The sequence below is a fragment of the Neolamprologus brichardi genome, chromosome 5, assembly GCF_056152115.1.
Source record: "Neolamprologus brichardi isolate AB-2024 chromosome 5, ASM5615211v1, whole genome shotgun sequence".
NCBI classification, from domain to species: Eukaryota; Metazoa; Chordata; class Actinopteri; order Cichliformes; family Cichlidae; genus Neolamprologus; species Neolamprologus brichardi.
In genome coordinates, this window is record NC_142108.1 from 23,787,680 (window position 1) to 23,815,430 (window position 27,751).

Genomic DNA, 27,751 nt, shown 5'->3' on the forward strand with positions numbered 1-27,751 from the left:
ATTTTTCTACCCTTTGGAAACTTTCAGCGTTTTTAACTTGTTAAAAATTTGGGTGTCACCTTGACGCTTGGGGAAAAAAAACAAAAAAACTTAGAGCAACTCATGCAAACTGCAAAATAAAAAGAACAGAAACAAAAAAGATCAGATGGCAGTAGGGAAGGTTCACACTGAGGCAGGACGATGAGGAGCAGCTGTAGAGCACAGCGGGTAATAACATCGTAGGTCCTCAGCTCTAGTTCACCTGTTTGAGGTGTGTTTGAGTAGAAGTGCGGCAAAGGGGGGACATATTCACAGCGTAGTTACTGATTGTCCAGTGTCTGTGTCCTCGCCTTGTGGAGCATTACGTGTGCAGAGCCAAAGTGGCGACAGTTTGGCCATCCAGGGCTGTCAGAGGTGTGACGCTCTTGTTTTTGACTACAGTTTAACACTACCTGGTGTAAAAAGTTTGTTGAGCCATAGCAGTTTTCAGAGCCATAGCAGTTTTCAGAGGGGTTAAGTGATTTTGGCAGTTTTAAGGAGCAAAGTATTTTCAGTTTAAAAAGATGAGCAATCGGGTTTGGGGAGAAAGTGAAATCTCTTAAATTGGAACACTGAACTGGAGAGGGATTTTCATTATGCTAATATACGTTTCCTTGCATCCTCTCACTTCCCTTCACCCAGAAATCTTTCCTCCTCTGCCATCATGGAGGATTTTCCATCCCACTATAAAAACCTCAGTCAGAGGTTTTGAGCAGCTTTCTCTCCCATCCTCCGTTTGACAGTAGCTAAGACACAAGGAACAGACAAGTTAGCATAATGCAAAGCACCCACCCCTGTGACTTTAAGTTAATGTCACATGTAGTTTATACTGTATACTTTTTTTATTTTTCATTCATGTGCTGGAATGAAAGTTGGTCAATGTGAAATTATTTTTCCCTCAGCATCAAGTCAAGTTCATGCATGTCCTTCCCTTTTCATTTCAAGTTTGGATCCCTCGCCTTTGCTGCCTGTTAGATAATAGGACACATAATGTGACCTCTGGCACCCTTTCCCATTCCTCAAATTCTTCTTTACAGCATTAAGAAAGAAAAAAGAAAAGACAGCGTTCATAACCCTCCAAGACCAGCTCTTCTTCTTTAGTTTGTCTTTGGCTGAACACTCTTGGTATTCCCCTCCAGCAATTTTCACCACTCTAAGCATGGCAGTATCTTTCTACAATAATTTCTCAGCATTGCCTTATACTCCTGCTCCCTCCACCTCCACTTCCTGGTGCTGCTGCTCCTCTTCTCCTAGGTCCCAACAATGGCTGGGTCGTGGGCAGCATCCGGGAGTGCAGCATCCTGGCAGTGGTAAAGGAAGCAGTTGCCCCAGCAACTGTAGCAGATGAGAAAGAGGGCAGCCAGGAAGACCAAGGCACAGATGGTGCAGGGCTTTCTCTCCAGCAGGAAGCTGAGCAGGTAGAACCCCATGAACATGGAGTGGTTGAACCACAGAGCTGGGTTCAGCGGCTTGGGGATGAGCAGCACGGGGAGCAGCCACTGAAGGCAATACATTGTCTCTTTTTGGAAGGAGGCAGAAGATGTTTTCTGTTTCAGATCTATGAATGAAGGGTCTCTGATAGGTTCAGAGTGGGGATGACAACAGCTCTTCGCAGATGTGGAAGCGTTCCTCTATCCAACAGAGCTGGGATGATGCAGAAAGATGTCAAAGCAGCCAGATGTTACCATCAGATCATCCCTGCACAGGACGGTAAAAAGAAAAGTTAGAAGACTCATAATCTGGGCAAACATATCTATCTGAGCTTCCTCTATTTTAAAACGGGCTTTTGGGGAGTGAAGAGACAATCTAGCTTCATAGAGTCAGAGTCTGTTTATCTTACGTTTCCTGTTATTTTCAGCTTCTTGATAAAGAAAAACATATTTTAGGTTTCAGTATGTCAAAGCCCACATAAAACAAATGATCTTTCTATATGTCAGCATAACTGTGATGGACCTTTTGTTTTCATTTTCAAATAAATGTAAAAAGAAAAAAAGTTTTATTTAATTCACACTTTTTATACATGCTGTTTTGGAACTATTTGTTGTTTTGTGTCAATAAATAATTCAGGAGATATGAAGAAAAATAAAGTGTTTTCCCTACGTAAAACATGACAACAGTTGAGTTTCCTTCTCACCTCCTCTTCAGGCCAACTCTTGAATGGTAATATTATTAGAACCACTTCTTTAGTAATATTCACATGCCTGCATGTTTGGCAAATATTAAACGTGGGTACACAAACACTCCAAGACACAAGTTAAAGTTAAATTAGAAAAACATAGCATTCAAAACAGCTAACATGCAAACTGGGGTGCAAAACACCAGGCAGGTAAGTGTAGCACTAATGTGAGGAGTGAGACTTGCCTCACTCAAAATCCTAATCAGTGACCCAGCCCTTGTTAAAGCCTCCCGAAAGTAAACATTTACTCAACTATTAGTGTGCCAACTTCCTTAAAGGGCCTAACACACCGAGATCAGCTGCTCGGCTAATGTTAAGTACCTGCGTGGTTATCTTTAGGCCTCCAAGCACATTAACAAAACTTATTTAACTTATTTAATGTGGGGGAAAAAATCAACGTGCGCTGCGTTTAACACGACAGTGGCTGCTTTCTTTCAATAACTAAACCAGCTGCCACTAGCTGACTGTCAGGGACAGCTGCTCGCTCTCTGACTGCCACATGACCACCTAACTTTAAAATATACCTACGACGTTATAAATGTCGCTGCTGTTAACCCTCTGCTTAAATGCCTGCTGCTTTGATTAACATTAGTTGAATTCAAGGGCAGCTCTCACGCTTTGCTACCTGGTTAACAGAGGAAATTTAGTTTTCATGCAGTGATCCTCCCCAGGTAAGACTTCTCTGGAAAGGGCAAATCAGACTATTTGAAAAACAATAATGGACCAATTTAACGTTGCAGGACAAATCTGGGAGAAAAAGCGTAGACCACAACATGGCTAAATATTCTTGCTTTTGATACAATGTGCGTGCAGCGAGTTGTTTTTATTAGAGTGTAATTAAATTGATTTATCCGGCTAACCTGTTCCGCGAAAACACATTGCAGTGAGCGGTAACGTTCGTTAACTAAAAGCTGCTTTTTAAACAACCATTAAAAAATGAAAAAGTCCTATTTGTTTGTACCAAAAAAGACAATATTTGAGTCTTGGTGTAGACACCCTGTAAGTAATGGGACAGGCCCCCGTGTAGCGCTAGCTATGAACGGAGGACTCCATTAACAACAACATGCACCTGAGGCTAACCAGCTAAGTTAGCTTGGAAAACAAACGTTTGCTTCCGCTATCGAGAAAAACCAGAGTCTGTAAAGGTGGGCACCTGTATTACAATCCAACTATAACTTATTATGAAACAAACCTGACATGTTTTGAGCTCATTCTCAGCAAAAATAAACCACCGGTGTCATCTCCGTTTCATCAACCGACTGCGTACGTAGCTAACTAGCATTAGCGTTAGCTTAAAGGACCCGTGTGGAGGTAGAGCGAAGAAGTTTAGGTGTCTGTGACGTGCCTGATTATATTTAATAACTTACTGTTGATAACTTTACTTGGACCAAATATGATATCGTTAAGCTTGGTCAATATAGAATAAACTTCTCGAATTCTTCTGTAATAATATTTTGATTGCTGGAGAGTTTTCCTGTATTTATAAAATCTGTTGTGTGTTGTGTGCTGTTATTCATTGCTGCTTGGATAATTTAATGAATATTATTTGAAAATAATACCCATTTATTTATTTGAAAATTGCTCTATAAAGAGAAAAAACAAAAAACTCAGAACAGCTTATACAGATTCGATTAGCCCTGTGCAGTGGACGGTGATTTAAGAATCACTCAGGCCTGAAATATCTTGTTCCTTGTGCCACAAAGCCACATTGGCTGACATTTTCTAACAAATATGGTAGTCTGTGATTTGATCACACACTCTGCTTCTGGATAACTAGATTACCAAATCCGCATCTGAAAATAAACTCCCCAGAATATGATATTTACTCTGATTTAAATGAAAATTATCAGAAATGCAGGTGTTGAGACACTGTTTTAACCAAAGTATGTATTCATGATTCATTTTTAGACTCTGATCTTAAGTAGCGGCTAGAGGACAGTTAGAGACGTTTAAATACCATACAAGGCAAGACCCCAAATACAAGCAGTGTAAAAATGTCACTGAGACGATTCTAGTACATAACAGCAGGGTGCAAGATGCTAGCATGCAAGGCATACATGGAACGCCGTCACCAAGTAGCTGGCATAGTATACAGGAACATGTGTAGCGATTATGGCATGCGAGTCAACCACCCAGACTCTAAGTTAACTTTTTCAGGGTCTTTACTGAAATCAACAATAGCTTATAAATCATGTTTTTTTTTTGTTAGTGGTTAGGGTGCTTGTCGGGCTTTATTCATGTAATTTAATGCATCTGCTGAAAAGAGGAAGAATCTAGTTTAAGCTAAGCATTAAATCCGATGAACTGTGATATCATACAGTTACTTACAATTGGGAGGTGACAAACCACAGTATCCATCTTCTTCAAACTTTATTTGTCACACTTATTACACTGACAACCAAAAATGTGAAACCATATGTTTGTGTAAATGCAAACAAACAGACATAGAAAAAAAACTTTTTTAAATTAAAAATAAAATATTTCAAAATAATGAATGAAAAGTAAAACAAAAAAAAAGTTTACATATTGATTTAAAATCATATCAACAAACTCTTTATACAAACTAAGGGCTCATTTGTTTTTTGCTACAACTGAACTTGTGCTGGCACTGTTAACTATCCACACGCTTACCATCAGAACCTAAAAACAAAAACGTATAAAATCAAAAATGTGAAGAAGCAGAATTTGTTAAACGATCACTTCAAGCAACAAAATTTGTCTAGATTAAAGTTTCTCATTCGTCAACCGAAAGCAACGCCAGCTGTATGTTTTGTTATTCTGATGCTTACCGCAGGGCTGAAAGCTACATGCTCATCTATATAACAACAAAGAGCCTGCCTGTATTTTGTGCTTTGCCTGATATTAAACAGAATGATAAAGCTCCATTTGGATTTCTTCTGTGTAGTGCACGCTTTCGGTAGTCTCCACCCTAGCTATCTTGTGCTCGACAACCACATAATCCACACTGTGGGCAACCATTTAATGTATTCATGATCGTTCTCCATCTCTGCATGTGTCCTCAGCGCTCCATAAATACTGCTTAAGACATGGTGCATATTAATCCGTGTGGGTTTGAGTGAAGCCATGTACAGTACTGATGCATCAAGAAAAGTCAGAGTAAGAGATAAAACAGGCAGCATCTTGATGAAAATTAAGATGGGCAACTACAGCAATGAGTCAGTGAGCATGTTTTAGTTCCGTCTGATGTGTCATCACAGTTTGATAGCGGGTCAGTGTTTTATTAATCGGGCCGTGGACTTGTAACCTCTGCTAATTCTAATTTTGATCCTTTATGAATGAATTTGAACTTAAATGTTAGTCATACGTGTATTGAGGTGACTCTTTGAAAGTCAGACAATGACCATGCTAACTCAATCTTATAAGCCCTGAATAAAGTAAATGGGACAAGTTTGGAGTGATGATAACACTGCAGACCTGTTTTTACTGAGTTGGAACTCAAACTGTTACTCCTGTGTGCCCTGTGTATACTGTAGTCGTTCCTTTTGTGACTTAAACGTAACTCTGACTTTAATGTTTAACACCATAATACTGAACACCTGGGGCTCGACTTGGGTCTGGTGACTCGACTTTAACACTGTAACTATCTATATATTTCATGCTTTTGACGTCTAAATGTTGCCCATGTGTCATAGCCTCAAGACTTAGCCAGGAGCATACAGCAGCCATTAGAGCACTATTGGGGGAGAAAAACAGCATATAAGGCTAGTAGCACACAAGTACAGCGATCACATGACATGTTTGAGAGTGCAGAGTAAACATCCTCAGCAGTTACAACCATTCCTATAAGCAAAATAGAGATATTTGAATCACTGTATGTAAGACGTTTAACATGATGCAGCATTTCAACAATGATAGTCACTACTTCCAAGAGGAATCAATAAAGTGCCAAAACCTCACTTTCAAAGTTGCTACAGGCTTTACTTTCTCATCAGTAATCCAGAGGAGTAGCTTAGAGGAGTCGCTGCTGTCACTGTAGTCACACCTTATTATCTAACTGTTGATGATTTGATTGGCTGCACTGGTATTGGGACTTTCTTTCTGCTGTCAGTGATGTCCGAATATAGAGTTTAACAGCAAGCACTAACTGTAACCCATAGTGATTCTAAGTCCTAAATAGGGCTGTGCAATATGACCAAAATCTCATATCCCGATATAAGAATTCTATCGTCCGATAACGATATAAATCACAAAAATGTAACATTTTCTGTAAATTCTGTGAATCTCGGGCAGCTCGACTTGCGGGAAGTGTTTCCAGCTGCGCCTCATGTAGCTGGAGTCAAGTGTTTTAACAGTTGCATGAAACTATACATTTTTAGACATAAGTTGTAAAGGCCGCCGTTTTCTTTGTGAGTATTTATTACACGGCGTGCTGCGGGGAAAAGCCTGTTCTAACGTTTGAATCTAAGGTTTATTTTTTAGCACCTGGCGGCTCTTTTTTAATTCTCATCCGTAAATAATCTGCTCTTTCACTTGGTTCAGTTTATTTTGAAAAGTCTCAACAGGATCTTGAGCTTTATTGTGAAAGGTTTATGTGGAACATAAACAAGGGGACACGCGATGGTATTACCGTCGTTGTTGCTAACCAAAACGCATAAAAACAGTAGTGTGGTTATATTAAATATAAGAGAAAGAGAGAACTTTAAGAAATTAATATTGCCACTACAATGACCATCAAAACGATGAAAAAATATTGCTGTAAACAGTTTATTTTGCGACACCACGAAACAAACGATAGTGTAAAATGGAACGATAGACGTTTTTATATCGTCATCCAATATATATCGTTATATCGATCAGCCCTAGTCCTAAATTAATTCACAATATCTCTTAGAAGATTATGAAACATATTATCATTATGAAAAATTCTGTGTGAACCTGTTTTAATTGCTTTCATTTTTCTGATTGGTTGGTCATCAGCTGGTTTCTGCAAAAAGACTTCAAAGCCCCGCCTCCTACAGGAGGTCGGGCTGTGGCTCTGGTTGTGCCAGGACATCGGTGCAGTGCTGACATCAGCAAGGCAAGAGAGTGGAAAAAATCCTTTTGTTAAACTTGCGTTTCAAGCCCGTCAAAGCCTGAGCTTCAGACTATGAGCTCATTATTTCAAACTTCGGCTCTGTTTAATATGGACAGTCTCTACAGATATGACAAACAATAAGGGGAAAAAGTATATGAGGAGTGGCATTTTTCTACTGGTGGTAATTTTGACAACTTCATACACTGTTGGTTACTTTACCCTGAACTAATATATCATATTTATAAACTCATTACATCTTATATATAAAATACTGACCTGTAACTTACCTAAATATATTCCGTTTTACCACAATTCATAGTAAACCACCTCTTCTTTAATATTTCGATTACTTTCACAGTTAGGGAAACAGTGGGCCACTCTGTCTAATGATTTGTGACACAAAACGGTGCCACAGCGTCGACATTCAAACATTAGGGTTGTAAAATGATGCTTTAAGTTATGATTTGTGCAGAGTTTGCTTTTAATCTGTCCCATGCAGCCACTGTACAAAAAGGTAGCAGCGTAAGGCACACTAAACACAGGCATTTCTATGGCGTGATGGCATTATTAACCTATCCAACAGGAGTTTAATCTTTTAATGAAATTTCAGCTTTGTCAATCACACTCTGTTGATTGTTTTAAAAGCTGAAGATCTCAGAGAGACTCATGACTCTACGTGAATTCAGTGTCTAATCTCAAACATGACGTCAGTGACTCCTCCTCTACTTCCTCCTAGCCTCAGTCTTAGCTCAGCTGACTGGGCAACACTTTATTCCCATCAGCGTCTTCTTTTTCTCTCCCTTATTTCTCCTTTCTTTCTTTGTTCTCTCCATCAAAAACATTTGTATTATTTTTCTTCTGCCACCATCTCCCCATCCTCTTTCATTATCTTCTTCCTTCCTCGGGGCTTCCTCTCATCAGATGTATATAAAAGAATCGTCTTCATCAATCAGAGATGTGTGTCCTGCTCTTCTTCCTCCTCCTCTGTGGCTGCTTGATTGACAAATACCTAAAAAGAAAAAAAAAAGATTAGTGTCTTCATGCTTGTTGCCAGGCAGAATGCATTTTTGTTTAGTTTAGTTTTCTCAAAAAGGAAGCTTGAGCAGTAACTCATTTACTCATTATTTACTCATCCATCTCTTCATCTTTTTTTTATCCCTCAATTAGTCTTCCAATCACCTGCCAACGACTGCTGTCCTCCCCACCTCTGTCTCCTCCTCCTCCTCCTCCTCCAGCAAGCCCATTGGTACTTGGCTTCTTTTCCTGCATCTCAGGTTGGCCATCATTAGTCACATCCAGTGTTGGGTTATCATGGCAACCGTTCACCACAAAGTGAAGCTCCTCAGCACGAAACTGTGTGGAAAAGAAGGAGCAAAAGATTTATAAAGAGTGATATAAGTCCATTTATCCAGTTTGGCAGCTCAAAGACATGAATACCTTCATCTCTCATGAACTCAGCAGCAAAAAATAAAATGAATGAGAGGAAACCAATGAAAAGTCTGGCAAAGTATAAACACCTCAAAGAAACGCTGATACACCTCAGCCCTAAACACAGGCTAGAGGGATTTAACAAAACCTAAACTAAGATGAATATCATCCCTAACCATGATCCATGTTCCCAACATCTTATGTTTGATCTAACTCCTTCATTCTGGTCACAATATATGACAGCTAACCAAATTAATACATTTAAATTAGTACATAGTTATTTTACTGTTAAAACCTATACAATTATGATAATGTTTTCATATTATTAGTAATATTATATTTGGATTTGGACAACCTGCACGCTACATAAAAAACCATCACCAATGGATCAGATTATATACTGAAATCAGCTTTCTGAAAGCACATTTCAATTAATGTCCTTTAAAATGTATTCATTTTATTTTAATTTGGTCTGAACTGTATTTAAAGAAGTGCTGTGCTATTCGTCTTTAGAGACTGTGTACCAGCGCCCTGCTGAAGCCGCTTCTCTCTCTCGTGTGGATGAGAAAAAAGGAAGGTGTTGATTACCGCTGACCGTGTCTGCAGACTTTGTTAATTCAACTTCCAAGACACCATATTACATTAGGTTAAGTTACTTAAGTATAGAGGATATAATATATATACTGTAAACACTGACAAAAATCTGTGGTCTTAAACACTTGACAGCACAGCTGCACATCAGCACGGGCCACAGTTAGCGCATGGCGATGGTTTGTGTTTGTGCTTACCGCAGTTTTCGTTGCAGGGAGCCGTCTCTGCCAGCAGATGTATATGAATCCAGATGTGATGATTACCATGCAGATGGAGCCGATGATAACCAGAACCACAAACAGCTTGCCGTAGTCACTGCGTGTGTGACTGGGCCGAGACGGGCAGTTGCTGGCAGCACTGTAGTTCTGGACGCCCACCTGAAAAGGTACGCATGCACAACAATCAACCATTAGTTTAAACTCAGGTCAAACCCGTTTCACACTGTGACAGCTCACCTTGCTCTTAAGTGGACCAGTGAAAGTCCCCTTTTTTGTCAGTAAACAGCAGTGTAACTGCACATTTACTCCCTGAGATATCTTAACTCCTTAATGCCTAGTGTGTCATATTTGACACATACAATTTTCTGTGAGTTCTTGAGACTTCTACATGATCAGTGTGATTTTTTACCCCTGAAAAACCTAACTAAAAGCACAATACATTTTTAAGCAATTTAAACAAAATTCCAGATGTAGCAAATATATATGGAGCAGAATTATTTCAGATTTCAGGCTTTAGGGGTTTAATATAGGAAAAAGAAGTGCATGTCTCAGTTTTACCACTTGGAAAAGAAATGCTATAGTATTAAATAAAAGAAATCTGTCACCATGAATGTTTGGGCTTATATTGTAAGAAATACCAGGCCGTTCTCATTCCCGACACATAACATACCGATGATTTGTCAAGTCCCGAGGCGGACCTATGAACCACGCAGGATTGTGGATGGAATACAATAGAACCGGTAACCCACGTACATGTGTAGATTCATTCCAAATGGTTCTCATGTTTCCTGACGGTTCCGAACGCGTAACAAAGAGACGTGTTGGGTGGCCAAAAGTGTGACATACCGACGATTAGTCACAGAAAGAGGTGCATTTTTTTCCATTTCATTTCACACACGTTCACTGTGTTCTCTTCAGTATCTTAGCAGAAATGTTTGAATCTGATTTGCTGGAGACTGCTGCAACAAATTTAAAAAGTTTCTAGATGTTGTACCTCAGTCAGACATGTCTTGATCTCTGCCAGCATGCCCAGCATGTCTTTGGTCGGGATCACTCCTGCATAAAAAACATATCTTGTCAGACACAGTCCTTCGAGCCAACACAATGCCTGTGTGTGCTTGAATATGTGTGTTACTGAGAAGCTCCTAAACTCTTCTTTGGGTCAGAACTGAATCAAATGCCTCATTTAAAGGATCTCTTTATATCGTGTTTCTTTGTCTGATACTGAAGCCTGACATTTGCAACTGTTTGATATTTGTGAAGGCTTTCAGATAACACACCCTGAAGGAGGCTAAAAATTAACTTAATGTGACAGCAGACCATCTATTTTTATCCAAAGAACAAAGAAACTGCTTGAGACCCCTGATCACAACTGAATATTTCAAGGTGCACTGTTGGTTCAGAGTTAAAGTATGAAGACTGGGATAACTTCTGTTGATACATTTTTATTTGTGCTGATTGTTTTTATTGTTTCATGTCTGTCTGCACATTGTTGTCACACAGCTGCCAGCAGCCACTGCAGTCTGGACAAGCTATGTGGATGAATATTAATATGCTTGTGCACTCAAATCAGTAACAGGGATCCTCTGTTGGGTTTAATATCTCAGACTAACTACTTTTTTGCTTGAGCATATAAAAATGACAAGCATGCTCCTGTTCAGGTTTGTAATTATGACCCTTGTTGTGAGTTGTAGCCAGAGATCCAACTCTATTCATCACAGATAATCCCCAACCGGAAGTTCAGGTCAGTTTGACAGAGATTTTGATGTTGTCGTTAGCATGAAGTTGATACCCATGGTCGAATCGTCAAAAAAAAGGATTTACTTGGCCTGATCCAGCAGTGCTGGAAGCTGTGACAAACACACAGCCTAAAGGACAACAGGCCAAATAGAAGTCAGGGACGTTTTTGATTTTTGACTCCAGAATTTTTTAATGCACCTCATTCAGCATAAAGCAGTTAAAGCTAACATAATATCTGTCACACATGACATTTTACAGCACAGTGAGTACGTTTATTTTATAATTACATTAGATTTTGTACTTTTTGTAATTTTGTTTTGTAATTTTAATGTTGTATTTTGTTGACTAGGAAACAAGTCTTTCTTCCCCCTATTGGCTATAAATAGGGATGCTGATGCTGTGTGCTATGTGTTCCAGTTTAACAGTTAAAAACATTTTTGTTTGTACTTATTGTGTTTTACTATTTTCTCTGCATTTTAAGGTACATGTGTACGTGTGTGTGTGTGTGGGTACGTGTGTAGGTGGGTGTACCATGCACAGATGCCACGTTCATCAGCAGCTGGTGTTGCTGGTGTGTAGGCTTGCTGAGGTAGATTACCCATGTTCCCTCAGGGCTACTCATTCTCCGAGCAAACACTCGCTCTATAGTCGTCAACAACCGCACACCCTGGTCTAAACGGAAATCCTCCTGTAACACACAGACACACACACGCGGACATACACACACACACAAAGGTGAGGGAACAGGATAAAAGGAGTTAAACTACAGTAGCTCAGCTTTGACTCCATCCCTGTTTCTACAAGTACTGCAGTGGTGGTGAGGGTGTGTTGGTGCCATGGACACAGATGTTCGTTCACCGACACACACAAATACAAGCAGCCCCCAGCAGTCCGGGTTTTAAAGCTCTACAGCACTCATTCACCTGATGTTTGCTACTGCAGTGGGAGAGAAAAGTCTGGCTCCTTCTTCAAAGAAGGACACGTCACAGCTGCGTGTGCTGGTTCTGGGATGAATAATTGGCTTCAAAATTGTGTTCATATATCTGACCTGTTTGGACTGGTTCAGACCAAACAGACCACCTGAGAATGAGTGTCTCGGTCTGCTTGCAAGCAGATTTTAGTGGTTTATTGTCGTGTAAAAGCAAAACTGTGTGCCCAAACCACAGCTGGTCACAGCTATCTCCAAGATCAACTGCACTGAATTTTCTTAAATTAATTAGCTGAAACAGAATCAGACTGCTGAAAAAATTGGTATTATATGAACTTATAATAGTAAGAACTGAAAGAATTACAAGTGCATATTCTGATATTAAATATTTCTATTAGAAATGTGAACTTATATGTGACTTTTTCTAACCAGACGTTAGACTAATAGACAAATAGACACTAGACATTTTCTAAGTAGCAGTCATGAAATAAAGTTTATACTTATCGTGTGCACAGGATTCAGATCCATCTCTAACCACTACAGATGTACAAAGTCGCCATGTAATGAAGTGAATTTAGCGAGCTAAACTTTAATTTCAGCTTCATACAATTGCATAACTGCAGATCAGTTCCAACCACTGTAGGGATGTTTCGGTGTCTGTAGTTTTTCAGAAACTGTAACAGATTGATAAACATCACTGACGTGGCAGTTAACCCCTAAAAATGACCCCTGACTGAACAAAGGGGCATTAGAGGAACCGCTTCAGGTGCAGTTCCTCTAATGGCCACATGAGGCTGGCTCCAAAAAGAGAACTGAGTCACAAAACTGCATCTGTCAATCATTTTGTGGTGTTGGTGTTTTGTAAAGCATTTTAAATGGAATTTTGAAATAAACAGTAAAGTCTTCTGTGAGATCCAGATGGTCCAAAGAGTCTGTGCTCCACATTTTGCAATTAAAATTCTAGGGTTTTATTAGCCCAATCCTCTTTCATCCAAATTTGGTTACTTCTGATTCCAAAAGGCGATCATGGCATCATCCAAACTTCTTTCCCTGAAACCATAACCATAAACCTCATATCAAATGATTTCCTACTAATGCATAAGTCAGGTCGAGGTGTACTCAGTGTTGCCAACTCCTCAGTAAGGAAAATCGCTATTGGTTGTCCTAAAAGTCGCTAGAAGTCGCTAAATGACGTCATCACCTAATTTGCATAATTGGTCATGCTAATGTAATTGTAACCTACGCTGCTGGAGAGAGAAATAACATCGTGGACGAGACATAAAGTGAGCAAAAAACATCCTAAATGCATTTAGAATTTATTTAGAACTACGAATTAAATTTCTTTTAGCAATTATTGTTTTTTTTAATGTCACAATTCCAACCCTGCTCCTCAATCCGGGCTTGGACCGGCAAAAGTGACCCGAAATAGGCACTCTGGTGGAGTTACTTTGTGTGTGTGTGTGTTTATAAGTAGTTTTAAACCTGATCCACAAAACAGCATAAGAGTAAAAGAAGAACTGACTGCGTTACAGCACCCGCTGCTTGTTGAGAGTAAAAGCGATATGCGCTTTCACGTCTTTTTTTAGCGACTTTTCTTGGAAAAAAGTCGCTAGGGGGTCTGAAAACTCGCTAAATATAGCGACAAAGTCGCTAAGTTGGCAACACTGGGTGTACTCACGCAGTTGATGTTTTGTGTCATGTTGAGGACGACATAGCCTCGTCCAGTCAGCTCACTCCAGTCAACACAAACTACCTGAAAGAGTTGGATTTAAAGTGAAATAGCGTTATAAATCCCAGAATTTTATGATCGGAAAAAATAACTTATATTTGTCGTTTGTTCCCACTGTCTGCAAGTTTACCTGGTGTGTCACCTCTACTCCTTTGAGATCGCTGTCTGGTAGTAGGACCTCTGCGACCCCACCACCCCTGACCTCTGACCTGTGAGACTCCAGAGGCGTGGTCTTTTCCAGCCAATTCCAGGATGGGTCGGTGAACCCAATAGTGGGGGAAGAATCAGTAGTGAGTGGGATGATGTGTCTGATTCTTGTTTCTTCACGCTCCATCTTTTTCCATCTTTCCTCCTTCCCCTCGTCACTTCTGTCTTTTGGTCTAAATTCTTGAGTACAGAGGAGGCAATTTGTCTGCTTTAGTCAGGCTTGCTATGATCATAACACTGAAGAACTGACAGACCTGCTGTGCTATCACTGAACAAATCCTTCTAAGGGGAGGGGCTTAGAGAAGCTTTATACTGATTATTACTGGACACTCACCTTTCTCCACACTAGGCTGCAGAGGCTCTCTGCTGGGAGCCAAGCCAACCTCAGGTACAGTGGGATTGTGGGTAAATACACCTATGTGTACAAGGCCTATCTCCTCCTCTTCCTCTTCCTCTCTCTCAGCCTCTTCATCCTCTGTCTCACCTGCAGAAACAAAACCAGGGCAGCAGAGATAAAAACACAGAAGCTTCTCCGTGGTTTACATTCAAGCATTTTAACACCTTTTCAATCATCTAAATGTGCAATTTGGGTTTATGTTGCTGCCAAATTCACCAAATCTTCTAGAACAAGCTGCATCTTTTAGTCATTACAGTGAACAACAAATAAAAATGAGAGACATCCTAAATTAAATGACACCAGAGCAAAGCTGCTGAGTGCTGGATACAAGGAATAGTTTGATTTTGTGAAATACGTGTATCTACTTAGCCTTAAGAGAATTGATATCATTTTAATGCCAGTCAGCAGATGGTTACCTCACTTCAACATAAGGCTAAACATCTGTCCTGGCTCCATCTTAAAGCAATAACATCTGTTGATCAGAATACTTCTTATTTAGTCCACACAAACATCTGACCTGAGAAGATTATAGTTTGTATGCATTTTATATTTTTATAAAACAGAAGATTTGACAGTTTATCAAACATTGATGCATTTAAACAAAATGTAACCATGCAGTGTCTATACCCCTTCTAACCAAAGTTAACTGTCAACTGGTTAGGCTTTTAAGACACAATGTTTCAATACAAATATAAGATCAGACAGAAAACATCACTAATAACAATAATAATATCATCCCTTAAATTAAATCTTTTTTGTTTTTATTTCTTGTGGCAGTTTTCTAACTATTGGTAGTTTACAATCTCCGCTAACAGCTTATCTTGTGCTTACACCTTTTCTGCTGAATGACTGACTGAATGCTGCACAAGGTCATTCACACATTTAATTGCCAACTTTAAAAAGGAAAAATGAATTAAATTGGCAAAAAAAAATCATATTTTGCATGGTTGGATTTTAAAAAGGTTCCAAGTTGACCTTCAACATGCAACAAGAAGAAATGGGAGTGAGACAAAGCATTTTTTGAGCATGCAATTTATTGAAAACAAGGCTTAAACTTTGATTTCTGTTTTGGGTTGTTTTTTTTTTTGGAGGTGTGGTCCTAAATCAGCTGTAAAACAGCCCATTTCAGTTTAAGCGTTGTTTTCAATGAATTTCATGCTCAAAAAATGTTTTGGCTCACTCCCATTTCTTCTTGTTGCATGTTGAAGCTCTACCTGAAACCTTGTTAAGACTTAACAATGCAAAGTATGATTTTTTGCCATTTTCCAAGTGGTCTTAAAATTTTGATCAGGACTGTATATCTCAGGAAAGGGTTTAAAACGTATTTGTAATTCTTGGGGACTCCACTGAACCACTGGAAAAACAGAGAAAGCTTCCCAGGATTGACTGGCCTACAAATATTACTCCAATAGTGCATCAACGACTTATCTTCAAAAGAACCCAAAGCAACATCTAAAGAACCACAGGCCTCACCTGCCTCAAAGTTCATGATTCACAATAAGAAGGAGACTGGGCAAAAATGGCATCCATGGGACAGTTCCAAGGTAAAAAAAACACTGCTGAACGCATCACATTTACCCCAAAACATACTGATAATACCCAAGAGAAAATATTCTGTGGACTGACAAGAAAAAAGCTTTGAGTCCCGTTACATGTGGTTTAAAACTAACAGTGAACATCATATCAGCAGCAAATATGGTTTTGGTAATGTGATGGTCTGTGGGCGGGACCATGAACAGATACAGAAAATCTGTATCTGTTATTAATTAATGTTACGCCTCAATAAACATACAGAGACAAAAGAATAAAAAACAGCGTCACTATCCAAAAATTTCAGGCGATAACTGGATTTCCCGAAATGTCCGATGTAGCACAAACATTTTATCCCACGTAAACAGCAAATACAAAGCACAAGGGTACATAAATGAAAGAACATTACAAAAACAAACATTGATATCTCACAGGGGAACAGGGAACAACATAAAACAAGGAAACTGCTTTAGTGTACCTTTTGTATAACTTCCCAGCAGCCCAAAGTCTGTGCCAGTGTCGGTCTCTGGGGAGGCTGTTCCTACAGCATCTGCAGCAGCACTTGATGTGCTAGTAGTGGTAGTGATGGAGGAGCGAAGGCCTCCATATCCGCTAGAAAGGACATCTTCTTCCTGCTCTGCTTCCCACAGCTCTTTATCTAAAGGACCCACCTGTATAGCAAATATCACATTAGTCCTTGTTTTGTTGCTTTTCCTGAATCTGTAAGTTCAGTTAAATGATTAAGTTTATGGTAACCACCCAGCTTAATAACCAGTCTGAGTTACATTCACACAGATACAGTTAAATGGGTTAATTTCTCTATCCTCACCTTTAGAACGGGGGATGCGCGATGCTCCTCTGGCCCAGAATCAGGTCCCTCGGCTGGGATGGAGATGCTGGACTGCTCGGAGGAGGAGGGGTTGAAAGATGGACTGTAGCCTGTGTGACACATTGAGACATGTCACAAACATATGTTGTTTCTTTGAGTCCGCTAGCTGTAGTGCTGAGGATTTGGCAGCTTATCAAAGACACAAAGTCACAGGAGATACAGAACCAGTTAAAGGAACAAAATTAATTACGCCGGTTGTTAAATGTTTATATATATGTTTATATATATATATATATATATATATATGTTTATATATATATATATATATATATATATATATATATATATATATATATATATATATATATATATATATATATATATATATATATATATATATATATATATATATATATATATATATATATACATATATATACATATATATATGAGAACTGTGCAAATTTGACTTTGAATATGAGGAAGAAGTCATTAGTCCTCAAATTCTTTGTGAAATACCTGAAGTAAACCTGAAAAAAAAATCTCTTTCAGACCCAGAAAATATGCCCATCTTTTACATACAGTCTATGCTTTTATCTCTTCTTCTCCAGCAGTTGGTTATATCTTCAGGTGCTTTCCCACATTTCTATATACCCAGACTGAATGTTTACCCTTTGCAAAAATTAATATTTAAGAACCAGTATCATAACTCACTTCCCACAACAGCTTGAGATGCAGACATAATGTTTGCCCACCAAAGTGGAGCAGCACAGTCTGTAAAAATGTTGATTTAAAATTGTTTTTTCCCAGGCAAACATTTGGTCCCAGACATCTGTGGAATAACAATAAAGTCTCTGAAGATGCAACTTCCTGCTGAATGACAGTGGGCTTTGGTAGAGAACTAAATCCCAAACACAAAGAAGCTGCATGAGGATGTGTTTTTTAATAAGAGAAACGATTTTTACTAACCAATCAGAGCATCGAGATCTGGTGTTGTGTGGTTGACCTCAAAGGCATCCAAAACATGTTGATCGTCTCTCGCTCTTCCCTTCTCGTCTTCCTTTTTCCCCTTGCTCTCGTTTTCCTCCCCTGCCTCTTTCTCCCACTCGTCTTCTCCTCCTCTTCTCTCTCGGTCCTCTGGGCCCTCTTCTCCTCTGTCTCTGTCCTCCATATCTGTTCCATAGAACCCAGAAGCTTCCTGGGAAGAATCGCCAGCTCCTGGCCCGCTGAGAGGCTCCGCCTCTGGGTCAGTGAAGTCTGGATTTACCGTGTAGCTTTCTGCATCTTGTGGAACTGCCAGATGAACCATACGCTGAAAGCAAATATTTGGTCAGATATACAGACACGCTGAGACAAACTAATAAATGATGAGCAGATGAAATTAGACAAGAACTAGGCATAAATATTTCTTAAATGAAAGCAAGGATACAACATTGTTTCAGAGCTTTTCCAAACTATTTATCCTTTCAGCCTCTCTTCCTTGATTCCAAAAAAAAATCAGGTTTAATAATGATGATTAACTGGCATTAAAATAAATAAATAAAAAAGCTGGGCTCAGAATGATCAAAGGAATGACTCATCATTATTTCATGTTGTTATTTACACGATTTCTGCTCCTGCAGAGTGTAATTTAAAGGGCAGCAGCGGTGCCTTCATGTTTTTCATGTTGTAACTATTTGTGCAAGACTTAAAAAACATACTGCAAGTCATGAAAAGATGAGATTTTTTTCACATAAGCAAAGACAAAACGGCCAAACTAAATTGCGTGGTTATTTTCCAGTTCAGCTCTCCGTAATTCATCTAAAGGATTTCAGTTAATCTGTTACAAAACACAAAAGCAATGTGCCCTCACCTCCATCTCATCTTCCACATCCAGGTTGTCATCCACAGCTGCATGAGCTCTTGCCACCTGACTCGCAGATGGTGGTGCGCTCAACTGAGATGAGTTAGCTGACTCCATCTTGGTCTGTGAGCGTGACGTTTCATGTATCTCTGGCCAACCCATGTCATGAACCAAATGAGGCTGGGCTCGCACTAACTCCTGGACCAAATGACGTTTGGTTCTCACTAACTCCAGGATGAAACTTGACTTGGCTGGACTTTCATCCCTGAAGAGATGAGCCGCCGGAGCATTGAGGGGAATTACACGGTGGGAAGAACCCAGCCTGAAGGCATCACAGCTGGCCAGAAGAGCTACAGGGAAGAAAGCAAAAAAACACTGGAGTTGATACTAGAATGTACCACTGCAGTTAATCACACTGGAGCGGTAGCTTAGCCTGAAACTAACTGCCACTGATTAATAGCATACTGAGAAAATGTGTAAAGAAAACAGAATTTAAGGAAACAAATCAAACATAATCTCTATAAAGCTTTCCTGATAGACACACACACACACACAAGTGTGATTTTCACATGTTTGAAGTTCACATTTCTGGCTTAGATGGAATAAAACTTGTTATGAAGGTTTTGCTGCAATTACAGCTTGTCAGCTGTTGATCCTCTGCTCTGAACATCTGGACACCATCTGCTCTTATATGTTGAATTTTTAAAAAAAAAACTTACAGTGGCTCACAATGGAAAAATAAAGTAAAAACTATTAAAAAAATAATTAGAATTAAATGAACTGACAGATGAAATCCATTTAACTAATTCCCGATGCAGAATTGCAGCACTCCTTGTTTTGTTACTCAGCACACTTTGAAGAACAGCAGTCCAGGGGCAGAGCAGAGATAGGAGCACTCTATAGACTGTATTGCACATTAAAGAGATTTCATTTACTGTTAAATATTCTCAAATCAAAGAAGTGTTATATTCATCATATTGGAACGTCAGTGACAGCTCTTTCATTTTGTATTTAAATTTCTCTCAGTATCTTATCGGACTCCCATGACATCTTACTGCACTAATTCCTTCATTTGCTAATTGATTCACTATTCATTTGAGTGTTCACTAATTAATGCAGGGCTTAATTACAGTTTATCACTACCTGCATAATAGAATACTGTACTATTTATAAATGGTATATAAGCTGTCATGAATGGCTTTGGTAAAGCAGTCAGAAAAAAGGCAATTTGACAGATTGTCCTGTTTACAGTCAGCATGACTATAGAAAATCTTCAGAGGAGAACAAAAAGCATCAACAGTTGTGTTTTCTAACCGTAACCGAGCAGTTCTGATGCCTAAACTGTGCAAGGTAGCTTTCAGTGATGGAAAACAATTTTAAAAAACAACTGAAATGGAAAGAGAATGTGTACATGAACACAGATCAGTACATGAGACCAATCCGATGAACATTGATGTCCAGCAACAAGAGCCATTGTTGTAACTATTTCACAATACTGAACCAGTTAATAAGAACACATTTTAGCTGTTTAGTTTGTGTGTCTTTTTTTTACAATACTGTCTTGGTTTCTTGTTTTTAATTCACAGTTAGTCATCTGTAGCTGGCTATTAGTAAGTATTTATAGATAAACTCAAGCTTATAGCTGCAACTGCTAATAAGGAGCTCATAAATTAATTTTAGAATGAAGGCACAGCAGTCTGCCAAATGTGTTACACACCCCTATTGTGCCTTTTCATCATTTAGGGTTGCTACTATCACCTGCTCATCCGTTTGTTGTTTAATTGCTAACTTCTCCAGCGGTCTTTTTTTAATATAAATTGACCAGTTCCTGCATCCATCACTTATGCATCCATCACTAATCCCTAATGGAGGGGGAGCCCTCACTGTAACCACCCATATGTAGCCGTCTGAGACCACAGATGGCTGTCTGACCTCAAAGGCTAAGTGAGCAGATTACAATATCATAGACAACATATCTCAAACATGTCTGCAGCATGCTAAGCTCTCTAGCCCAACACCATAACCCCACAGTCTCCACCCCGTGATCCGCCAGTTCCCTCCTGCTGGCTCAAGCCAACTTTAAACGTGCAGACCAAAGAGAAAAAACAACCCCAGTGATGCATTTTAGTTCAACTGAACAATTATAAATATTGTATAAAGTCAGATACATTGGATGCTCACTGCCTGGACTCAGTGTGTGTGTGTGCGTGTACAGTATGCAATTATCAGAATTTTTCCAGAAAATGCCCAATTTCTCCTAAGAAATTGTTAAAATTACAAATGTTTCGGTATAAACATGTTTAATTCCTTTATGTGCAGTGGATCAACACAAAAAACAGAGAAAAAAGCCAGATTTGAAAGTGTTTCGCACAAAAATGGGCTGGACAAAATTATTGGCACCTTTTTAAAATTGTGGGTAAATTGTTTTATGTCAAGCATACGATGCTCATTTGAACTTACCTTTGGCAAGAAACATGTGCTGGCAATATAGCAATGACAACTGAAGCCAGCTAAAATGGAGAAAATTTCCCTCAACCTTTCTGTAGCGTGTCTGAGTGAGCCACACTAAGCATGGAGAACAGAAAGAAGAGCCGAAAATTGTTTGAGGACTTGAGAACAAAAATTGTGGAAACATATCAACAAGTCTACAAGTCCATCTCCAGAGATCTTCATGTTCCTTTGTATACTGTGGCCATGACTAAATGTGCAGGGCTATTTCTGCATAGAAAGATGGTCGCCTTCATGCCTACAAAGATGTTGTTTCTTTGGTGTACTCAAACATATTTTGATTAACGGCCAGAAATGACAGGAAAGTGAATAGACTTAAGGCACAGACTTACTACTTAAATTATAAGCAGACAAATTCGTACTTCAGTGCATAGTCATACCCCAAAAGCCCATTTCAAGCTGATTGCAGGGTGGTGGCTGCAATGTGACTTAGGAACTTCAGCTGCTATCTGAGGTCCACTAATTGTTGAAGTCAGGATGTGTGATGGTGATGATTTCTTGGATTTGTCCATTCCAGCTCTGACAAAGGGGATGGACTTCATCTGCTGAAGTTTTATGCAGACTCCTTCAGCAATCATTGTTAGGAGAGGTCTGTGTCTCTGAATGTGAAGCTGCTGAGCATCTGTTCTTAGCTGGGAATGCTTCAGACACTGCTGCTGTCTGGTATAAAGTTTACAACATTTACCTTCGTCAGTGCAGCAGGAAAAGTAAACTTTTTTCTATTTAATATTAAACACAAAGTAAAACTGGAAGGAATACGACAAACCTGACCTGCTGGTGCCCCCAAATGTCTGTGCAAACTTTAGATTGAATTCAATGTTGAGATGTTTCTTAGTTTAAGTGAGAAGGGATGGAGGAACCCAGGGCTTAATTTAGGTAAGCCCAATGACCATACAATGTACAGCAAAGTCAAAACTCACTGGAGCCCATACACTTCCAAAGCAACCATGGTGATTATTTTAAAAACACTGGAACACTAATGATGATGTGTTTCTGTGAATAAGTACAAAATATATCATTAGAAAAAATGAGAAAATGTCACAAAAGAAGTTAGTTTTTTTTTATCTGCAGATTTTGTTTGGGTTTTTTTTGCAATTTTAAAAAGCGCTTTGCTTCAAAAGAATGGACCATGAAATCCCCTTCTCACTGTGAGTTACTGATCCAGTGAAGAGCTCCAAGGACAGTGAGGTAATATGCAAGAGAGGATGGTGAGGTGGTGGATGGGAGGAACAGAAGGAGGGAGAGATGAGGAGAACAACTCTGTTTCTGTCGCTGCAATTCCTTATTATTAAAGCAATCCAAGTGACTGAAGAAGTCACTTGGGTGAGTGACAAAACGTAGCGTTCTCCTACTGAAAACGTTATGTCCAGATGAACAAATTCAACCTTTTGGGATTTTTCCTTTGTACTTTCCAAATTCCCAAGTCAACACTGTGGTGAATCCATAAGCATCCAAACAGGAAACAGTCCTTATTTTATCCTGAGATAATGTGAGTTGCAGTATATTTAGTTAAAATTAACGCTCTCCAGGAAAACCTAAGACAATCAGCAGAAAAACAACATATGTAAAACTGATACTCCCTGATTCATTGCTGATCAATTAATATTTGGCCATAAAGATATAAAACAGTGCTTTGTGAGTTTAAATTTTGCTATGTTGGTACTGATGCAGCGTTCTTTTCAGTCTTACTGAACAGATGCTGCATTATTATGCCACATACCCAACAGGAATATACATCGTACAAGTGAGCTAATGCAGCAGAAGTGAAAACCTCAGGCCACAATGACTGAAACCTCAAACACTGTCAGTATCAGAGTACGTTCTTTCTACTAAACTCTCCTCTAACAACAACAGAGACTTAATGCTGAAATCATAAACTGTGTATAAGTATAGGTACCATGATATATTCCTAGGTGGCTACACCTACAGATCATATAAAAACATGGACGTAACCACCTTGAATTCATCTACTAGGCACAAGCTGAATGCTTTGGTATTTTGTAACTACATGTTGTGACTGAGAGGACTGAGGGATCACACGCCACGCTTTATTGTCCTTTAATAAATGGACATTAATTGGCATTTGATGTTTAAAGGTATCTTTGGTTTTTAAAAAAAACACAATTTTACATATTTATACCACTCAAAGCTATCAAAGGCCGCTTTTGATGTAAGGAACCAGTATTTATAAATGAACACACTTGATCAAGAGCAGCGTTCCAATCCGGTCTTTAAGTCTGACGTCACTAGCCGTGTCTGGGCTCAAACTCCGCTGCAGGTCCATAAATCAAGGCATCACTGAGAGTTGAAAAACTGTCTAAAGTCTTTCATCTGTAATAAAATGATCAGCGTTCTGCTCTACCAGGTGTAGCAACTGAGATTAACATCCAGGCATCCATGAAAATGGAATTTATGACATTTAACAGAGTTAGAAATTAGCAGGAAGTTAGCTCGCTAGCTTCCATCTAAATACAATATAGCATGTCCTGACTGAGGGATTTTAGAAACAAATTCAAACGTACAGCTCTGCCATCACTGCCAACATAAATGAAGACAGAAAACTAAACAGCAGTGATGTTTGTAGGGTTACTGAAGTTTGACTAGCTGGTATATAATGATGTGCTATGTGACCGCTAGCGACACAGCTATGTTAGCATAATATAAACACGCGAACTTTTTTCCACTCGATAAAAGTTAACGTGAGGATTCTCGTTGGTCAGGAACAAATGTAATCGCATGGCAGGATGCTGTAAACGGACCAAACTTCAGCCAGGAGAACAACTGAGATAATCCATCCACAATACGAGGTTAGTCATTAATACACTGCTGCATGGGCTGGGCTGTAGTTACATAGTAAGGTTTTAAAAACTAAACTTTAAAATGATTAGGGGTAATAAGAGCCGAGTGAGGCCAACAGTGATCACTGACTGTTTTTAGGAGCTTTTTGAGATTAAATAGAAGAAAATACAAAACATTAAACATGTTAACAACACAAAAGCCATATTAAACGCAGACTACTTTAGGCCCGGAAGCAGGTTTCGTCACGTCATCACTTAAAGACCGGATAGATTTCTATTCAATCTGATGTGTTTTTACAATCAAATGCTAAACCACCAAGTAGAATTAAGGACCTACAGCACCACCTTCACATTTCCAACCCTGAAACACAAAACAAAGTAGCTGTTTGCATGTCGAGAAGCTAAGAGCAAGCTCTAAAGCACCAACTCTTTTCTTTCTAAAAGAATGCTCTGACATCAAGGGCTCATTGCTCATGAATTATAATGAGCTAAGAGATCAATATTTGATCAGTATTTGGTCTTAAGCCTCAGCTTTTGTTTGCAAGTTTTTCACTTCACACTGGTACTGCATTAGTAGTCCATTTACCCAAAGGTATATACAAAGAGTTCAGTCACTGCTCCATCTATTTATCTGAGTCCAAGTCACAAGGGTAGCAGACTAAGGAGAGATGTTTAGACGTCACTGTCTCCAGACACTTCCTCATCTCATCTGGAAGCTGAGAGATGTAATCTTTCTAATGTACCCTGGGTCTACTTCAGAGGCTCCTACCAGCAGGACATGCCGGAAAAACATGCTTCTGACCAGGTAGCATCCTGGTCAGATGCATCCTAGCATCCTGGGCAGATGCTACCTGACCAGGTAGCATCCTGGTCAGATCCCTGCACCACTTCAGTTGGCTCCTTAAAATGTGGAGCAGTACTCCAATCAGTTCATCCCAAATTACATGCAACACGATCAACTTAAATATTTAGACCACAATTAAAGAAATAGAGCAGTGTTATATGTCTAATTAAAGAATAATAAGAAAAAATATAAAGATTATATTACATGTGATCTCATGCATGTAATATTGATTTTACACTTTAAGTTTTTAACCTCTTAAGCCCCAACGCCCCCTGATACGAGGGCAAAAGGCAGGAGATCAGTTAGGCTTGGGGCTCAAGAGGTTAATCTGAATGTGAGAAATTACCAACCATCATTCTTGATTAATGTAGCAAACCTAAAGCTAAGAAACCATCCAGGTATTGCTGTGTGTAGTATGTATATCGCATTTAGCTTGCATGGTACAGTATAACAAATAGATAGGATGTGCAATTATTTGTTTAAATCACTCTAGTGTAATAAGAAATGTTGAGAACGGCATTTGTCTTAACAGCTGCATTCTGAGGATAACATAGCTGTGAGAGCAAAAATAAAGGTTTCTGATGACTCATCCTGTGAATAAATATATGTCCTGTAACTATGCCCACTGTGATTTGAAGACAACAACTGGGCAGGACTTTGTTATCGTGTGAGTTAAAATGCTGTAGCTGCAGAGTGATGGGATGGCTGTGAGCTGGCAAAAACTGTACTAAAGAAGAATTTACAGCTGTGGCCTAATTTATTTTATACAGGCCGGATCTTGATGCAGTGAACACCAGGTCAAACTAACGTTATGTTCATGCCTATTTAGTTTTTATAATATCAAAGTTAGCAATAAACTGAAATTTATTTTCAATTACATGATTGTTTATGTGAGTAAATTTGACCAGTTTCTTACATTTTGGAGAATATAGCCAACTGAGATGCTAATGTACCACATTAATTGTAATGATACAATTCATCAAAGCTTAGCATGCTAGTATGATATATAACTAAAATTCATTTTTCTAAATAAAAATGCTGTGCTCCATGCCAGAATTTTAGGAACGAATTGTTTTACACTATGGTACTAGGCCTTTAGGTTTCTGGGTTGTTTTTGTTTTTAGCTTTATCTACATTGCAATCTAGGAAGCTAATTCTTAGAGTTATCTTTCTATAATACACAAAATCTTTATCTATGTTCCCTTCTTCTCACCACGGATCTAATATGACTGGTTTAATAGCATTTAAGCACCTATAACACCCTATGAAAGCATCTTGTCGTTTTCATTTTAACAGTTTTTAATGAGATCTCATTTAAATCTACAAAAATGTAATTGTACATGCCTAGCAACTATCTAGGACTGACCATAAATCATATCTACTAATATCTAACTTTTGTTTGTGTGATTAAGTATGTTGCCAATAATACAAACAGGCCAAGCAGTACTATAGCTCTGGGAATATGTCACTATGAAAACATTAACTTACTATAAGTCAGTTTCCTCAAGATGCATACTATCTTTAACTAATTAGTGTAATTTGATTCAAAATTTGAATAGAGGTTTAGTATTTCACTCCATCAATCCATATTTATGGATGTTTGAACAGATATAAGCAAATTTTTTCATATTTACTTTTGTTGTTACGCTTTTTTAAAACTGCTGGATGCCATCAGTTTAAGTTGACATGGCAGATAAAATCTAATAGTGGACATTTTTACTCTACAGTCTACATAATGTCCCAGGGAATTGGCTTTAAGCCATCAACCTCCGTGCTTTAAGCTTTAGATCAGCTTATAAGACCTGTGCCCACCCCACAAATCTTTCCAACCCCATAAAGAATTATTTCTTATTTAACAAACTGCCATATAATACCTGTAGTTTTTTAAGCACGGACACAAAGATGAACCTCCACATTTCACACAAAAAAAAGATGCAATGTGTCTTCTGACAAAAATGAATCCAACAAAAGCAAAAATATTGGAAATTCAAACATGGGCAGGGGTTCTTCTGCAGCTGCCACCACAAAATAACAATTCGGGTTTATATTGTGACTCTAAATTCACATTTATTCTGTTTCTAAATTGACTTTGATCAAAGTCATTTTTTTGTCAAATGATATGATCATGTTAATAACTGACTCAAACATATCTAGGAGATTTTGGTCTGGTGCAGCTGGTTCTGCCTTCTGTGTGTGTGTGTGTCAAACACTGCAGTGTGTGTCCACTGATTTAAGTGCACTGCGCGCCTCCTACACACTGCCAGCCTGCATCCACTTCGCAGGATTTAACCTGAGCGATTCATTAAAGGAGATCGCGCCCAGGCTGCTGGTTACACCCTTTTTTCATTTATTATTATTATTATTATTATTATTATTATTATTATTATCATCATCATTTCCTGCAGCACTAAATAAAAAACGCACATTTGGCGCTCAGTAGTGAGTTTCGTCTTCGTCTGTGATGTTTTCAAAGTATCCCAAGAATTCTGTCAGCCTCATATTTTCATTGAGGGTGTTTGTTGTAGGATATCCACCGTTCTCAAAATGCTGTCGCGGTCTGTGATTATAGCTGCATGAAATAAAAAGATCAGACATTATTAAAGAATGAGACTCACCGGTCAGAGTGATGTGGAGCAGGCCCGGCATGTCTGCTGCAGTGCTCCCCTCCTCCGTTTTGAAAGCACAGATCGCTCTGATACAAGCAGCGGCTGCGCTCTGGATGCGGATGGAGGCTGTCAGAAACACGCTGCGTTCATGGCCGCCTCGTGTCCTGTCTGTGTGCGGCTCACCAGCTGACCGTCTGCGGATCCGTGCAGACAGAACGACAGACAGGCAGATTCTGTGTGTGTCTGTATGTGCGCGCTGCGGTCAGTCTATCTGATCCGCTGCACCAACGACGCTGAGATTATCCGTCTGTCTGTTTAACTGCTGT

General features: G+C 39.0%; 2 protein-coding genes and 1 long non-coding RNA gene across 3 annotated transcripts; 1 reads left to right on the forward strand and 2 right to left on the reverse strand.

Annotated features, from left to right (window-relative positions):
• Positions 1-468: 468 nt before the first annotated feature.
• Positions 469-3,510, reverse strand: blcap (bladder cancer associated protein). The gene is made up of 2 exons (XM_006782985.3): positions 3,387-3,510; positions 469-1,716 (listed from the first exon to the last, which is right to left on the reverse strand). The coding sequence occupies exon 2, from the start codon at positions 1,530-1,532 to the stop codon at positions 1,269-1,271; it is 264 nt and encodes an 87-aa protein (XP_006783048.1). The 5' UTR covers positions 1,533-1,716; positions 3,387-3,510; the 3' UTR covers positions 469-1,268.
• Positions 2,630-14,890, forward strand: LOC102777416 (uncharacterized). The gene is made up of 4 exons (XR_436643.3): positions 2,630-2,865; positions 8,397-8,503; positions 9,463-9,633; positions 13,989-14,890. It is a non-coding gene; the product is annotated as an uncharacterized LOC102777416 (long non-coding RNA).
• On the reverse strand, positions 4,355-27,751 carry podxl2 (podocalyxin-like 2). The gene is made up of 13 exons (XM_006782986.2): positions 27,435-27,751; positions 18,679-19,019; positions 17,796-18,138; positions 16,827-16,936; positions 16,476-16,668; positions 14,405-14,554; positions 13,994-14,250; positions 13,813-13,887; positions 11,738-11,894; positions 10,461-10,522; positions 9,446-9,625; positions 8,409-8,582; positions 4,355-8,238 (listed from the first exon to the last, which is right to left on the reverse strand). The coding sequence occupies exons 1-13, from the start codon at positions 27,463-27,465 to the stop codon at positions 8,179-8,181; spliced, it is 2,133 nt and encodes a 710-aa protein (XP_006783049.1). The 5' UTR covers positions 27,466-27,751; the 3' UTR covers positions 4,355-8,178.